At 41.7% G+C, this 17,413-nt stretch overlaps 1 protein-coding gene across 1 annotated transcript in view; it reads left to right on the plus strand.

The window, feature by feature from the left end:
* MYO3A (myosin IIIA) overlaps nucleotides 1-17,413 on the plus strand; it is a 112,027-nt gene that overhangs the window by 56,806 nt on the left and 37,808 nt on the right. The window contains exons 14-20 of the mRNA XM_063127856.1: nucleotides 319-417; nucleotides 759-873; nucleotides 5,274-5,400; nucleotides 8,040-8,250; nucleotides 10,333-10,480; nucleotides 16,228-16,381; nucleotides 17,119-17,207. Of these exons, the coding sequence (XP_062983926.1) occupies nucleotides 319-417; nucleotides 759-873; nucleotides 5,274-5,400; nucleotides 8,040-8,250; nucleotides 10,333-10,480; nucleotides 16,228-16,381; nucleotides 17,119-17,207 (943 nt within the window). The remainder of the gene's footprint in view (nucleotides 1-318; nucleotides 418-758; nucleotides 874-5,273; nucleotides 5,401-8,039; nucleotides 8,251-10,332; nucleotides 10,481-16,227; nucleotides 16,382-17,118; nucleotides 17,208-17,413) is intronic.

Raw genomic sequence — 17,413 nt, forward strand, 5'->3', positions numbered from 1 at the left:
CTTAGCATGTTGTGTGAACCATTCCTAGCCCTGTTTTGCGAATGACTGGCTGTCAATGCAATAAACTAAACTGAACTGAACCATTCCTAACCATGGTGGCTACATAACATGGTTTAAACAAGCTCACTATCCATTTGCTGCAAAAGGGTTAGTGGCCTAACCATGGCTTAGTGTGTTGTCTCAACAGGCCCTGAGTGCTTTTGCCAAGCATTTCATAATATAGCAGACAACCAAACGTTAGACATTCTTGGCTCAATGTTGGTGTTATTTTAATAGCTGCCATATTGTGGCTTGTTGCTCTGTTGTTTTTAATTTCAGAGGGGAGAAGAATTTTCATATCTTCTATTACATCTATGCTGGTTTGGCAGAGAAGAAAAAACTAGCTCATTATAAATTGCCCGAAAATAAGCCTCCCAGGTAACAGTTACATTGCATCTGTATTGTATCTATCTCCCCACCGCTTTCCTTAAACCAGCCTTCCCCAACTTTGCTGACTGGGGCTGATGGGAGTTGTAGTCCAACACATCTGGAGGGCACCAGGTTGGCAAAGGCTGCCCTAAACTCTTGTTACTGCCCTGAGTTCTTTCAGGTAAATACATGAATGGGTTCTCTTTATTTATTTATTTATTGCATTTCTATACTGCCCATTAGCCAAAGCTATAGCTAACCATTAAAAAATGGAGAAGTTTTGCCTTGGTTTTCACGTGGATGTTTATATCAATTTCCCCGCGTTCTTTCTCACTCTGTTATTCCTCTAGGTATCTACAAAATGAACATCTCAGAACAGTACAAGATTTCATGAACAACAGTTTCTACAAATCCCAATTTGAATTAATTGAGCAGTGCTTCAAAGTGATTGGGTTCACAATGGAGGTGAGAGCAACGAACTTGTGCAATGTTGTGGTTGCTTTTTAATAAAGCATTTTCGAGGTGTTTCAAATCAAAGCCAATAGTAGCAAAAGGGAATTTCTGCAAGCCTTGAATATATATGAATTAACAATGATCAATTAGATAAAAGAACATTTTATTACTAGAAACTTAACTTGGTTTCATATCTTACAATACCTGTTGTTATCTGAACAGCCCACTTCTTTTCTCTTGCATAGTCTGTTTTAAAATTGCAACAAGTATAGAATCACTTTCCACAGGGCATCTTTGTTTTGGACAGTTAACCCATAGATACACATGCATGAAAACATTATGTTAGAAAATATATCAACAAAGCAGTTTTAAGATCATCTTCTTGGCCCGCCGCTCTGACCATGTCACTCCACTTCTGAAATCTCTTCATTGGCTTCCAATTCACTCCAGAATCCAATATAAACTTCTCCTGCTGACCTTCAAAGCTCTTCACGGTCTAGCTCCTGCCTATCTCTTCTCTCTCATCTCACACTATCGCCCCGCTCGTGCTCTCCGCTCCTCTGATGCCATGCTTCTTGCCTGCCCAAGGACCTCCACTTCCCTTACTCGGCTTCGTCCTTTTTCTTCTGCTGCCCCTTACGCCTGGAACGCTCTTCCAGAACACTTGAGAACTACAAACTCAATCACTGCTTTTAAAACTCAGCTAAAAACTTTTCTTTTCCCTATAGCCTTCAAATATTGAGTTCGTTCTGACTCTATACTGTTAGCTTCATCCTACACGGTGCCTGTTTACACTTCCCTGTGCCTGTTTGCATTCTCCTTCCCTCTTTATTGTTTACTACAACTTATTAGATTGTAAGCCTATGCGGCAGGGTCTTGCTATTTACTGTGTTATCTGTACAGCACCATGTACATTGATGGTGCTATATAAATAAATAAATAATAATAATAATAATAATAACATGAGCCCATGAGTTGGATGTAGCAGGACTCATATCAAGGATGGTCCTCAAACAAATTGCCTTATGGAACATTCCTTTGGGCGGGGGGAAACATAGTCAACTGAACAAAATAATCCGAAAGTGTATCCTGTGAATGCTACTTGTTATTTTAGAACTGACTCTAAATGTTTTTAGCTCCAAGGAAATTAGATCTCTAAATCCAGTTTGAAAGTATTATTATTATTATTATTATTATTATTATTATTATTATTATTATTATTATTTCAGTGAATTATTAAAACAGTAAAATTGTGATAAAATAATCTCTTTAAAGTAATCAGGAGTAGCTGACAATACTAGCAGTCAGGGAAATGTCTAGGCAAACAGATGTGTTTGCCTAGGCAAATGTCTAGGCAAACAGATGTGTTTTGTGAACCGCCCAGAGAGCTCCGGCTATTGGGCGGTATAGAAATGTAATAAATAAATAAATATAAAATAAATGTGTTTTAACCCACTCCACACTAGGAGCTCACTGATCTCAAAGAGGAGTTCATTCCACATCATGGGCGCCACAGCTGAGAGGATTGATAGATTTACAGAGGGTTCCATTTGTTATCTACCTCGCTTCAAACCTATTGTGGTTAATGCAGATGAAGTTAGATGAGTGATGTATAATAATAATAATAATAATATATTTATTTATTTGTTACCCGCCTCTCCCTCTGGATCGAGGCGGGGTACAACACAAATAAAAACACCATAAAATACATACAACTAATTCAAACGTTTAAAACCAGTTCATCATTAAAAGCAGCACTTTTTCCTTGCTTCCTTTCTTTTCATCATCTATATAATTCTTTTAGGGTGGTAGTCTGGTAGAGATGTAGAATCAATTGGCGACCACTTTTGTTTACTGGGTTAGCCAGTATAAAAGTTTATAACTTCTGTAATTTCAGCTAAATTTCCACCAGGTGAAACTGGTGTCAAAAGCACTAGGAAGTAGAAATGAGCTCTAACGTGTGTGGTGATTTTACGTTGCAGTCTGTGTTTGGCCCTTTTTACACCTAAGGCTTATACCAGGAAAATGGAGGGATTGTCCCTGCCTGCTCCTGGGATCCCCTGTGTGTCATTTGCATGCACAGGGATGATCCTGGGGGAAAAGGCCTTTATTTCTGCATACAAAATGCTGGCTTGTCAAATTTATGCTCTCCTTGAGCTCTTAGGAAGGTATTTGTGGTATAGTGAGGTGACCACACGTGAGGTATTCCACACACAGCTAATAGCATCCTGACAGCTTACGTGATGCAGATAATTTTTCACTGCAGGAAGGCGGGGTGTGTGGATGAGTAGAAACTGCATGATGGCATCATCCATGGAAAAATGAAGTGCATAAAAATGTCTCCTTTAGTCCTAAATTTCCTCCAAGTTCTGCTACGCTAAGAAGGCATCCAGGGAAGAAATCTTATTGCAATATGGTCAAAACAACCCCTTGAGCATTTCAGGAAAGCGCTCTCTTTTAATAGAAAAGCAGCATGTTCCTATTGTACACACACTCACAGCCCATATTTGTACCTTAAAATCAAACTAAAGGTTACATGACAAAACAATTTTAAAAAAAAGATATACAGCTGAAAAGGGCTGGCGGGAAGAAACTGTAATCATACCGTACAAGACAGGTCAAGCCATATTTAACACTTATAGGGAAAGGGCACAAAGATGTCACGTAACTCAGTGTAATGAGAGAAGCCAGCATAGCCATTTCAGTCGTCCCCAGAATAATTTTAGAAATAGACATAGTGGACAATTTTCTTTTCTAAAAAAAAAAAAAGAACAAGAAAAGGACAAGACTTGGCTAGGAAACAAACAGCAGATATATGCTAGTTCAAGGCCTTGCACTTCTCTTCTCTGAATAGCCAAAGACCTCATTGTCAACATAATAAACAACTCTTGCAGTTTGTTTATTAATTTGATTTATAGCTCGCCTTTCCACACCCAAAAAGAAAAAGGCACTCCCAAGTGTTGCCAGATAACAGCATGCACCCAGACCTCCTCAGGAGTAGTGGCCATCCTCTGGAACACCCTCCCATGCACTGCTCAAGAGGCAGAAAGTATAGTGAAGTTAAGAACATAAGAACATAGGAAGAGCCATGCTGGATCAGACCAAGGGTTTATCTAGTCCAGCACTCTGTTCACACAGTGGCCAACCAGCCATCGGCCAGGGACCTACAAAGCAGGACATAGTGCAACAGCACCCTCCCATCCATGTAGTCCAGCAACTGGTGCACACAGGCTTACTGCCTCTGATACTGGAGGAAGCACATAACCATCAGGGCTAGTAGTCATTGATAGCCTTCTGTTCCAGAAATTTATCCAAGCCCCTTTTAAAGCCATCCAAATTGGTGGCCGTCACTACATCTTGTGGTACTGAGTTCCATAATTTCACTGCACTGTGTGAAGAAGTACTTCCTTTTATTTGTCCTGGATCTCCCACCAATCGGCTCCATGGGATGACCCCGGGTTCTAGTATTTGAGAGAGGGAGAAAAAGGTCTCCCTATCCACATTCTCCACACCATGCAAAATTTTGAACACCTCTATCATGTCTCCCCTTAGCCTCCTTTTTCCAAATTAACCAATCCCAGTTGTTGTAACCTTCCCTCACAGGGGAGATGCTCCAGCCCCTGAATCATTTTAGTTGCCCTTTTCTGCACTTTTTCCAGCTCTATGAGATCCTTTTTTAGGTGTGGTGACCAGAAGTGTACACAGTAGTCTAAGTGTGGTCGCACCATAAATTTGTATAAAGGCAGTATGATAATGGCAGTTTTATTCTCAATTCCATTTTTTATATAATGCTTATATTTGTTTACACAGGCTTTCTTTGACTTGTAATGGATGAGGATGACACTTCTCTCCCGTTTTATGCTTGTCTTATAATGTTTGTAATTATGTGTCTATTTTAGTGTTTTTACACTGTTTTGATAGTGCATTTTATATTTATTATGAACTCCTTAGAGATTTTAAGATATTAAGCAGTATAAAAGTTGTATATATGTATGAATAAATAAATAAACTTCATCTACCCATCTGTAAAATGAGAAAAATAGAGCCCTGCTCTACAGGGTGGCTATTGCGCAGTATGATACACAATACAGATTCTAAAGCACCTTTGACATTAGGAGGAGGAGCTGAAACATTTGGACCGGATCTAGAGATCATCCTGGGAGCCACCTAAATATATCTGGCAGTAGGAATAACCCTTCAAATTTAGCTATGCAACCATTCATTTGTAACGTTCCAACTGCAGCCTAAAGTTAAGGTTAAAACAAATTCAGGAGGATGCAGCCACTGGCAAAATGCTAAGTTTCTGTCTGCAAGGTCAGTATTCAAATGAAGAAAGGTAGTACTAGCGTTATAGCCTGATGTGCCAATTATAAGACTATAAACTGAAATGTTTATGTGCATCTGTCTTTCAGGAACTAGGGAGCGTATACAGCATCCTTGCTGCCATTTTAAACGTTGGAAATATTGAATTCTCATCGGTGGTAACTGAGTACATGATTGACAAGAGCATAATTTCCAATCCAACGCCTCTTGAGAATTGTGAGCTTCCTTGCCTTTTTATCATAATTAAAAGCCTTTTGTGATTCACAGTGCAACCCTAGACAGGTCTACTTGGAAGGAAGCCCTGCTGAGTTCAATGGGGGTTGCTCCCAAGAAAGGATGTATTGGATTGCTGCCTAAGTGAACTGTCAAGTTAATTATGGACCGTGGAATTATCTGCGTAGCGCAGAAATCGTCTCTCATTGCCTGCAAAGTTCGTCATAGCTTGGTGCCAGCCTCATCAAACTTCACATTTTAAGACAGCCTTCTCCAAGCTGCTACCCTCCAGATGTCTTGGACTACAACTGCCATCATCCCCAGTCAGCATACCCATTGGCCAAATTAAGCATTCAAAGTCCTGGACTGGAGGCAGGTCCTTTTCTCTTGTGTTCCTCAACCTTGAAATTCTATCCTAAGCAAAGCCTTTACACTCTAGGTTTTAGAAAGAAAACAAAGGGCATAGCTAGATGGGGTGAAATCCCAGGGATCGTCCCTGTGTGTCCACATGAAGCACAGGGGTTCCCGGGAGCAGGGAGGGATGATCCCTCCCTTTCCCCGGGATATCGCCCTACCCTATTTTTGTGGGTTTTCCGCGGTCTCAGGATAATCCCGAGTCTGCAGAAAGTGTGGCCTCTGGCTCCTTACGAGTAACCTTGAGGAGCCAGGAGCTGGGCATGGGGCACAGAGCTCCTCAGGAGCTCTGTGCCCATCGGGTGGGGTGGGGGAGCACAGATTTTTTTTAAAAAAAACTACCGTTTTGCAGACGTGTGCTCCCTCTCCAATAAAAACAAAAACAAAATGGTGGCCGCGATGTCTCATGCCACGTGTAAATGAGGGTGATGATCTCACGTTCATAAAATTGCAAGATAGTCGCCCTTTTACCCCCTCTTCTAGCCATGGCCAAAGGCTCTAATGCCATGTACCCTTGTGTAGGGTATCAGTTCCACAGAACTTGGTGGAGCTGACTTCTGAGTAAGCATGCACAGAATCGCAGCATCATACCTTTCGTTCCCAGCATGTCATGGGTGAAATTGCTTGTGTGGTCCTGATTAATTCATTGGTATAGTAATAGTCACATTGGGTTGGATCTGGGCGTAGTCCAACTTACAATAGTCCCCATGAAATAAATGAGAATTAAGTTGTCGTGACTAAATTAAGTTTCATTAATTTCAATGGATCTACTCCATTGTATGACTAAATACGGATTTAAATTATTGTTAACTCCTTGAGAATGATTTTTAACCTATTGGGGCATTTTAGATTACTGTAACATGCTTTATGTGTGGCTGCCCTTAAAGAGTATTGGGACACAGCAGCTAGTGCAAAATGCTGCAGCCAGGTTGCTTTCTGGTGCAAGTTTTATAGACCATATTACACCTGGTCTTTCAAAATGTCTCCGTTATACTGAACAGGTTCCGCAGTGCCCCAACAATACGTTTTAAACTGACAAAACGTTGCATTGTGGAGTGTTCCTGTTTAGGATTCCAGCCATCGTCAAAATAATGAGGGAAAAACACTATGTAGAACCAATAAAAAAGAGAAATAGACTCTAGTGTTGAAAAGTAGAAAAGTTTTTAATCTCTTTGTCCAAATGTCTCTGCTCAAGCCCTTTTTTCAAACAGCTTTTTAAAAAGAATACACATTTTTAAATAGCAGAGACATTTGGACAAAGAGATTAAAAACTTTTCTACTTTTCAACACTAGAGTCTATTTCTCTTTTTTATTGGTAGGATTCCAGCCAGCCATGTCTTTTCCCACAATACTCCATTTCATTTCCCTCTCTTCATTTTCTCTCTCTCTCTCTCTCTCTCTCTCACACACACACACACACACTCACACTCAGAGTCAGCACTCCCCTTCTCAGTCCTCAGTGGGCTGATTTTCATTCCCCCTTCCCTTGATTCCCCCCCCCCCAAATATATTTTTGTATTTCTGCATATCTTTAGGTCCCCCTGACCAAACATGCTAATACCTTCCTCTTGTGTAAAGATGGTTCTATTTTGACTACATAATGATTAGCAGAGAATTTAGTTTTATTTACTGATTTTTTTATTTAAACAGTTGTATCGTATCTATATCATTGAGATCTCAGGGCAGCATACAGATAAAATCAATCCGAACAGTATAAAACAATAAATAATTTGCACAGCTAAAACATATTAAACCATTAACAAACCAATACAAGAAAATAAATTAAGAAGCAAAACAAAAAATTATGTGCAGCTTTAGGCAAATATAGCCCTCAAAGGCTTTGATAAAAAGCCCCGTTTAAATTTGGTGCCGAAATGAAGCCAGCAACTGCATCTGTCAGGCCACCAAGGGGAGGGCATTCCACAACCAGGGTGCCACCACAGAGAAGGCCACAACAGAGTTGGCTACTATTCATATACATGAGAATCTTAGAAGTGCTCCATATATTAATTAATAAATTTCTCTTTGTGTCTTCTATGGGCCAGCCTTACACTGTTTTCATTAGGATAGCTTCCTTCTTGCCACAAACTTTATGAATCCATCCTTTGAATTGTCCCCAAGCTACGCTACTTAAGTATAGAGTAACTTTGCAAAGTCTATCCAAATATTTCTCTCCGTGAGGAATCTGTGTTAGGGATGAACATTAACACCATTTCTTTGTTTTGCAGCTGCTTCCTTGCTTTGTATTCAGGCAGATGAGTTGCAGGAAGCACTAACCTCTCATTGTGTGGTGACGCGAGGTGAAACCATTATACGACCCAACACGATGGAAAAAGCTACTGATGTAAGAGATGCCATGGCCAAAGCATTGTATGGGCGGCTCTTTAGTTGGATAGTCAACCACATCAATGCACTGCTCAAGCCAGGTACATTTTTAAGGTAAGATTTGTTTTTCTTGTGGGAAACGGAATCTTGCTGTGATGTAAAGTATATTGAATCTGAAATGTCTGGGAGCTCAATAACTGGGAGAGGAACCTTTCAGTGGAATATGATTTTACTAGTTATTCCCAAAACCAACATTAAGATATTTCAATCTAAGCCCACCTGTAAGGTGCTAAAACAAGCAGGATAGAGATTTTAGTAGTTATTCCCAACATTAAGATATTTCAATCTAAGCCCTGCCATAAGGTACTAAAGCAAACAGAATAGGATGAGACCGAATTATTCATTTATTATTGTGCTTCTTGGCGTCTTAGTCTAGCAGTGCAAACACATCTGTTTAGCCACACCCCATCCTCTCTACCCTAGGTTTAAATTTACAGTTTTAATTGTACCCCATCATCACTCCATCCATCACCTCTTCTTCTGTGCATTCCGGTACGTGAACGTTAAGAGTTGGTTTGCACATTGCAAAAGAGCATGCGATAAGCCTTGAAACACTCTCCATGTGTATTATCAGGCACATGGAGCTGGTACTCCTGGTGGGTCCTGGCAGGTGTGTGGAAACTCGCATTGTGATCAGAATGACCCGTGTGGTGTGCTGTTCTACATGCAGCCGTTGCGTGGAGGAGCCACCATGTACAAGCTGTTTCAAGCTGACCCATGCACCGTTTGTAACCTGCAGACTCGCCTTAGGAACGCAGTACATGGTGTTGCTGTCTTAAGTCTGGTTCAGACACATACCTGGGTAGTGACAGTCTTCCTGTAGTAAGGGAGCAGGCACACACGCACCCCCTCCACTCCACCATGCATATAACAAATCAGTTCACATGTAATATAATGCTGTCTTCTCCTTTACGAACCTGCCCAGGTTTTAAGTTCTTCTGGGGAGGCCCTTCTCATGGTACCACCACCTTCAGAGGCACGTATTGTGCAGATGTGAGAGAGGGCCTTTTTGGTGAGGTCTGGAACTCCCTGCTGAGGACAGCTGCATTGCCTTCTCTCTGCTGTCCTTTCACCACTCCTCTACTCTGAGCCTCTCAGTTCTGAAATCTTTCTTTTTAGTTTTGGGGTTGCCCTGAGTTTTGTTTTGTTGTTGTATTATCTTTTGCTTTTTGATCGTAAGGTTTTACTACTTTTTTTAAACTATACTTTTTACTATATTTTCCTTTTTTACTTCACTCTATTTTGTCCTAAAACCGGTTTTCATGTTTGTTTATTGTAAACTGCCCATAGAAATGTCATAAATTAACAAATAACACAGCGGACTTGAACGTGTTGCACTACTTCTGCTACTGGCCCGGATCATGACTTGCTGTATACTCCATTTCTAACAGACATTCAGGAGAACACTGAGCGTTGCGATGTGGTCACATGTTGTATGATTCACCCGGGCTGCATGATGCATTCAAATCCACTGAAAAGTAAACATCGATTGAATTGGCCATGTAAAAAGTGGTTGTGTGACTCAGCCATGGCTCTAAATTTAAACGTACAGTGGCCGTTAGCTATGTTTTTCATCTTCCCACTCAGAGATTTATGAAGGAACTTTCTGCCACAGAACAGTAATACTTGGGATTAAAAAAAGAAAAAAGAACAACTTTACCATTGCTGCTATCCCAATTCAAGAGAAAATCCATTGACTTCAATTCTGTTTAAATCTTTCTGACATGAGTGTTAAATTACCCATGTTTCATGCTAACCCGTGCTTTCTAGGATGAGGTCCGTCCTGCAACGCAGGGGCTTTTGGGATAAGTTGCTGTAGGGTAGTATATTTGTGTAAATTCAGATTTGCAAGGCAAATTTACCCATGGGATATGCAAATACTTGCATGCTATAGGAACACTCTTTGCCCAGAAGCAAGGACAACTCATCTCACCGCCGCTTTCCTTTCAGAAGCATGAGCTTCTAGTTAGACATTTGGCCTCTGACTAACTCCCCTTAGAGCCCAGGATGTTAGGATCTGTCAGTCTCCCATCTCATGCAACTCCCAAGTGTGTTTTCCCAGCATAGTAGTTCCGTTCTTGAAGTAGCTGTGAAGCTGAAGCGACAAAACATAATGTGCATCTTGTGCCTTTTCAGCGGAAGCGACGAAGGACTGAATATTGGGATTCTTGACATTTTTGGTTTTGAAAACTTCAAAAAGAATTCTTTTGAACAGCTCTGTATCAACATTGCCAATGAGCAGATCCAGTTCTACTTCAATCAGCATGTCTTTGCATGGGAGCAGGTGGGCACTTTATGCTGCTTTTATTTATTTTACGCCACTTACAAGAAGAAAGCAGATTTTCAATTTTAAAAGAGCATAAAAGGAAAACGTTGAGAGTGCGCCTTCTCCTTTATCAGCTTACCCGGTCACTGAGGTCATTGTAGGAGGTGCTCCCAGTGGTTCTGCGTAGACCTATGGTCTGTTTACTAGCCATTCAGAGTAGAGCTTCTCATATATTGGCTCCCTCCCTGTGGAACTCCCTGCCAATTGATGTCAGGCAGGTGCCAATGTGGCTTTGTTTCGGGCATCTGCTAAAGATATTTTTATTCAGACAAGTTTTTCCTGAATGACCAGCCATGGTTTTATTGGCATAGCTTGATTTTAAATATTTTTATTGTTCTTTACTGTTCACCGCTCGAGAATCTTTTTTAGATCCAGAGCAGTTTGTAAATTTGGTAAACAACCTAAATAAATGAACTAAAAAGGCAGCATCAAATTAACTATTACATGCGTTTCTACTTAGCCCACCACTCCGAAGGCCAAACGAAAAAGATGCACAGTGTGATCCTTTCTAAAGCTGAGCTAGGAAGTGGAACTCCCTACAGTGGTGTTCAAGTGAACAATCCTCACATATTGCAAATAGAGGAGGATTGCACCTGTCAGCCCCATATTTATTTATTCATCCATTCATTTCTATACCACCCAATAGCCAATGCTGTCTGAGCAGTTCACAAACGTTAAAACCACAAGTAGAGCATAAAATTTAATATGAAAACTTAAAACAGCAATACAAAACCACAGTACAAAAGTACAACCAGGGGGCTGTCTCTACAGTTATATGACTCAGCTACCAGTTTGGAGCCACCCTGGGGCAAAGAGCTGAAGATTCAGAGCAAAACCAGCGGGGACTTACCCCCATTTTCCCTGGCTGAGCACAGTAAATGCAGCTCTTCCCCATCTGTCCTCGCTCGAATGCTACTACAGGGGGTGTTCCCAGGCGGAAGGCAAAATGCCATTGGTCACCAGAAGCCGGGAGAGGGGGTGGGCCCAGCAAACCTAATGGCCACTGGAAAGCCCACATTGCCTCCCTCCATCTATATAACCTGCCACCACCCACCGTGAAGACAGCCCCAGAATAAACCCACAGCAGTGCAGAGATATAAAATGCAGATTTAAAACAGCAGAGGATAGTAAACTGATAAAATCCTGGGCAAATAAAAAGGTCTTCATCTGGCACTGGAAAGAATAATAACGTTAAGTGCCAGGCGAACCTCTCTAGGGAGCTCATTCCGCAGCCGGGGTGCCACAGCTGAGAAAGCCTTCCTCCTGGTAGCCTTTTCTATCAGTGATGTGCCATGCTGGCTACGCATTCAGCGAGTGTGAGAAGGGGGCCTTACACACGTACTGAGCTACACATGTAGGACTCCTTTTCATGCCCACCGGACACACTGCTAGTGGGGTATGTCTCTGATGAATGGAGGCAGGGTGGGAACTTACAGGTGAGACCCTTCTCAACCCGAGAACAACACTTTAATTAGGGGAAATGCCATTCTGTGTTGTTGTGAACTGCCGAGAGTTTTAGAAATTTAATTTAATTAATTAATTGATATATCTAACAGCCTGTGATGCAAATGCAGCAGTGTGGTGGCGAAAGAGAGCAAGTGCAAGTGTGGTACTTCTGAGTGCATTACATTTTATATAAGAAAGATAACCCATGACTGCTTTTGGGGAGACAAGCCCTCCCAGCCCAGCCCAGCCCACAGACAATGAAGCACATTGTTTATATACGCTCCGTGTACAATTGTTTGATTGCTGTCTGCAATTTACATGTCCAAATGAAAATGCATTAGGGTTCCCATTTACAGTATCCAGGCAACAGAACACAGTGATAATAGGTTTGATGCAAATGCGGTGTTGTTTTGATGAGGAATAAGGTTTACTGTGTAATTTGTGGCTCAACAGTAAGGGGGAAAAGTTGTGTTGTTCTTTACAAAAATGAAGACCTTATGGAGCAATTTAAGAAAGAAAAAGGTGATGTTCTTGATAATTTGCTGGCAAGCTAATGAAAACATATTTGCAAGGAGAGGGCAGAGAAATGGCCACTTTACATTTATTTCATCTAGGAAGTTTACAGCCTAATTCAAAAGGTGGTGAATTTAATCTGACTGTAAAATGTCATTTGATTTCGTTGTTGTTAGGTAAAAATCACAATGGTGCAATTTCTAAAATATGATGAAATTGAAGGGTCAGTGAGCAAACATTCGGCTTATTGAAAGGCCAAAAAAATGAATATTTAACCATTTAAAATGGCAACAGTGTAATTGTTTAAGACAATATTCCTCATTGGGAGGAAATATTACAGAAGCCTATGGCTCTAAGCCCCAATCCAGAGGTCCTCCTTTATTTCTAGACACAGTGTACCAGGACCTGCAGCAAAATGTTGCAGTGAATATCCAGCTCCTGTCAAGGGCCACAGCCAGCCTGAAACAGGAGCCGTGTAGAGCTTGTCAGGGGTGTTTTTGGTAGGAGGTGGGAGGAGAAAAGACACATTTGCTTCTTTGCCACTGCCCAGAAATCCTTTCCCACTATGTTATATATTGCTAAAGGGCTCAGATTCTGAAGGGGCCATAAGTTCCAAACCCATATATTTTGTATTGCCCTACAGCAGGATCCCTTTCTCTTTCCCACTCTGCAAAAACACCCTGTATAATCCAAGGAGCAGGGTGGGAGGGCGAAAGAGAGAGGACGTCATTGGCCTCGTTCAGACAACACACTAAACCATGCTGCACAAAATGGCTAATGGAATGCATTAATGCAGCATGGTTTAGCGTGTTGTCTGAAAGGGGCCATAGTGTGTGCCATGTAACCTGACCATTTCAAGGGTAGTTTAGTGGGGGAGAAGAAGAAGTTCCATACTGTGCAGAGAAGCTAGAAAACCAGTTTGCACCTGGGGGAACTGATTTTGCACTGCCAAATAAAATAATCATTAGCCTTGCCCTTTCAGACCCCACTATATTCTAAAGGAACGGCAGTGTGAATAAGTGGCTTCACTTGATGCTAAGTATGTCTTTGGCTTTAAAGGCTGAAAATAACCTTTAAAAACTACTTAACCCATGTAATATATATCATTACACCCAAGAGAAGGGAAGAATCAAACTCCGGATGGCATACCTAGCTGCACCACTGTAGCCCAAGCTGATGAAAGATGCTCCTTGTCACAGAGGCTAGCTGGGTCACCAGTGACAAAACTGGATCCAGGAGAAATGCAACCCCATCCAGAAAAAGCTGGGCATACCTGTCTGAACACATAGTGTCATAATTGGGAACATATCATGCAAACAGTGTAAGAACATAAGAATAAGAATACAAAAAAAGCCATGCTGGATCAGACCAACATTTTGTTCACACAGTGACCAACCATGGGAAACCCAGAAGCAGGACATGAGTGCACCAGCATGCTCCCAGCCATGTTCCCCACCAAATGGTGTATATAGCGCCTCTGGTATTGGAGGTAGCACATAACCATCAGGGCTAGCAGCCATTGATAGCCTTCTCCTCCAGGAATTTGTCTAATCCCTTTTGAAAGCCATCCAAATACTACATCTTGTGGTAGTATAATTCCATAGTTCAACTCTGCACTGTGGGAAATAGCACTTTCTTTTATCTTCCCTGAATCTCCCACCAACCAGCTTCATGGGATGACACCATTTGGTTCTAGGTTGGTAGAGAGAAGGGAGTAGCCCTGTTCATTTTTGGCTCCATCCCCATGCACCACAAACATGCAGTCCCAAGAATTTGCATCTAAGGGAATGATGCCCTCTAAGGAAACAAGGTTTCCACCCCTGATGCATATGCACAGCAAATTAATTTAATTGGAGAACTGGGTTCTGAATATCGGGCAAACATCCTTCTCTATATATTTTCATTCCTTATTTCAAAAGTTATTCCAGGAGGTGCAGAGCTGTAAAAAGTTAGAGCATCCACGCAACCAGTCACCTTGTATTCGCCACTGACCCACGGAATCACTACATGGTGGATTTGTCAATTTCACTTTCTGCCACATATGAACCTGAAGAAATACGAGAATGTTGGTGCATTCTTATAAAAAGTGAACTGAAATGAAATGGAATTCTCAGCCATCCCTAGTGAAGTCAACACAGCAGCCATCTCCTCAAATGAACCTGCCCAGGGATTTGGCCATTTTGGCTGCTGAGCTGTGGGGTACCACGGGGCACCATCATGTCTACAATGTTATTTAATAGCTATATGAAGCTGTTGGGAGCGGTCATCAGGAGATTTGGGGCAAGGTGTCACCAGTATGCTGAAGACGCCCAGCTCGATTTCTCTGTAACATCTGAATCAGGAGAGGCCGTGCGTGTTCCAAACCAGTGCCTGGAGACGGTAGCTGGTATAGAATACTTCAGCTAGGTTGATGATGAGGACAATCTAACTTCAGCATATTACACTTGTCCTGAAGGGACTGTGCCAGTCACCTATTTGCTACTAGGCTTTATATAAGGTTTTGTGGTGAACAGGGGAGGCAGGTTGCTCTGATTTCGGTGGGGCTGTGAATCCACACTGGATTTCAGCCAGACCTCTAAAGGAGCTATCCAAGATGCTGGACCTAATTTGGGGGTTGGGTTCAGCACCTTGAACAGCCTCTTTAGAGGTTTGGCTCATTCTGACTGAAACCCAGAATAGATTCACTGTTCTACCTACATCGGAGCCACCAGCCTCCAGTGGTTGCTAATATATAAATTCCTAAACAACTTGGAACCTGATTACCTGAGACTACCTTCTTCCCTATAGACCCATTCAACCCTTGAAGTCATCTGGTGAGGTCCTCCTGGTGGTCCACTCCACAGTCACTCGGAGCAGGGCATTTACTCTAGTGGTGCCCACTATGTGGAATAATCTTCCCCTTGAGATCAGACCTGCACCAACACTTTTTAGTTTTAGGCACAGGTTGAAGTCACATCTGTTTATGCAAGCCTTCCCTATGTACTTTAGCCTGCCATCTTGTGGATATGTAGAGAGATAATATATCCCATGTATTGGTTTTTATATTTTCATATTTTTATTCTTTGTATAATATCTGTAATCTATAGATGTAAGCAATTCATAAATACCCATAAATGATTAAATAAACATTGCAGTATTGAACTGGATGGACCATTGGTGTAGCAGCACCTTATTCAGCCAAGGGAAAGCCAGATGAAAAGATCGTACATCGTTAAATTATGGAATTTGCTACCACAAGACACACTCTCATGTCCTGCTTGTGTGTTCTTGGTCGGTAGGTGGTTGGCCACTGTGTGAACAGAGTGCTGGACTAGATGGACCCTTGGTCTGATCCAGCATGGCTCTTCTTATGTTCTTATGTTGTGTGGTTTTATCCTGGTTGTGCTTTTTATATTGTATTTTATATTTGGGTTTTTAGCTTGTTGGATGTTTTATTATGTTCTTAATGGTTTTAAATTTTGTGAACTGCCCAGAGAGCTTCAGCTATTGGGTGGTATAAAAATGTAATAAATAAAAAAATAAAATAAAGTATGTGCCAACCTCTCTCTCTCTCTCTCTCTCTCTCTCTCCCCCTTTTTCTATGTCTTTCTAACACCACCTTCCATCTCCTCTCTTCCTCCCTGCTGGGAGAGGAATAGATACCAGGCTCCCCCCACCTGCACAAAATTCATCCAAGGGCTACATACATGGAAGTATCTCTCTCTATAAAACAGCATGGCAAGGCACGTTTTCCCCATCTATTACAGAATGAATACCTGTACGAAGGTGTCGATGCACGAGTCATTGAGTATGAGGACAACAGGCCCCTATTGGATATGTTCCTGCAAAAACCCATGGGATTATTGTCCCTGCTCGATGAGGAAAGCCGATTTCCCCGGGCCACTGATCAGACGCTTGTGGGTAAGCTAGTGGGTGCTTGTATTTAAAGGGCCATTGGCCATCTTGTTGAAGTTGTTTATGTCGTCAGTGTGAAAATATTCAGGTTTCAAAGCAGGGGGTGCAGAACCATTGGTCAGATGAGATCGATGTGGGTGGCCCCTCCCACTGACATTGTCTCCCCCATCCCCTTTTCTTTCTTCTTTTCTCCATGCTGAGAGAGGCACAATGCTCCACGCTTCCTTCCGACAGCAGCTGCTCCTCATGTTGTTAGCCAAATCCCTGGCTTTGAGTGATCCCCATCAGCCACACCTTAGGTCCTCCTCCCCCAGGAGGAACCCCAAGAGGCTCTGAAGGCTAATTAGGGGGCACTTCAGCAGTTGTTAACATGGATCCACTGCATTTTGGGGATGGGTTTCAGCACCTTGGATAACACCTTTGGAGCTCTGGCTGGTTCGAACTAAAACCCAGCATGGAATCACCACCCCTCTGAAACTGGAGCCGCTAGCATCCACTGCATGGATCTGTGTTGCTCCACTTTACCCAAAGCAGTGGGCGATTGAGAGCATCCTTTGCAAAGTCAGTTTCCTTCAGAAACCCATCATCTGGTGGAAATGTTAATGTTTTTATGAACCATCTGTATATGTTTGCACGTTTGCAGACTGAGAAAGAATGGGTGGGAAGAAGCAACCGTTTCCATAAAGAATGCATGCTTCTAGTAAGAAGAAATCAGTACATTTATCAGTGTGTTTCCCTTACAGAAAAGTTTGAAGACAATCTTAAATCTAAGTATTTCTGGAGACCAAAAAGAATAGACTTGACATTTGGGATTTACCATTACGCAGGGAAGGTAAAAGAATTGAATAATTCTTCTAACTAATAATATTACTTTCTAACAATATGGGTCAGACCTAACTAATGATAATACATTGCAAAAGTCCAAAGATTTAGTGATACTTGGAATAATTAAAGTTAATTGCTCCATAATACTCATTTATCCCCTTCCAAATATACTTCCTCTAGTATCATAAAAAACAAACAGTCATGACATACTTT

The sequence above is a fragment of the Elgaria multicarinata genome, chromosome 1 (assembly GCF_023053635.1).
Source record: "Elgaria multicarinata webbii isolate HBS135686 ecotype San Diego chromosome 1, rElgMul1.1.pri, whole genome shotgun sequence".
In the NCBI taxonomy this organism is placed as follows: domain Eukaryota; kingdom Metazoa; phylum Chordata; class Lepidosauria; order Squamata; family Anguidae; genus Elgaria; species Elgaria multicarinata.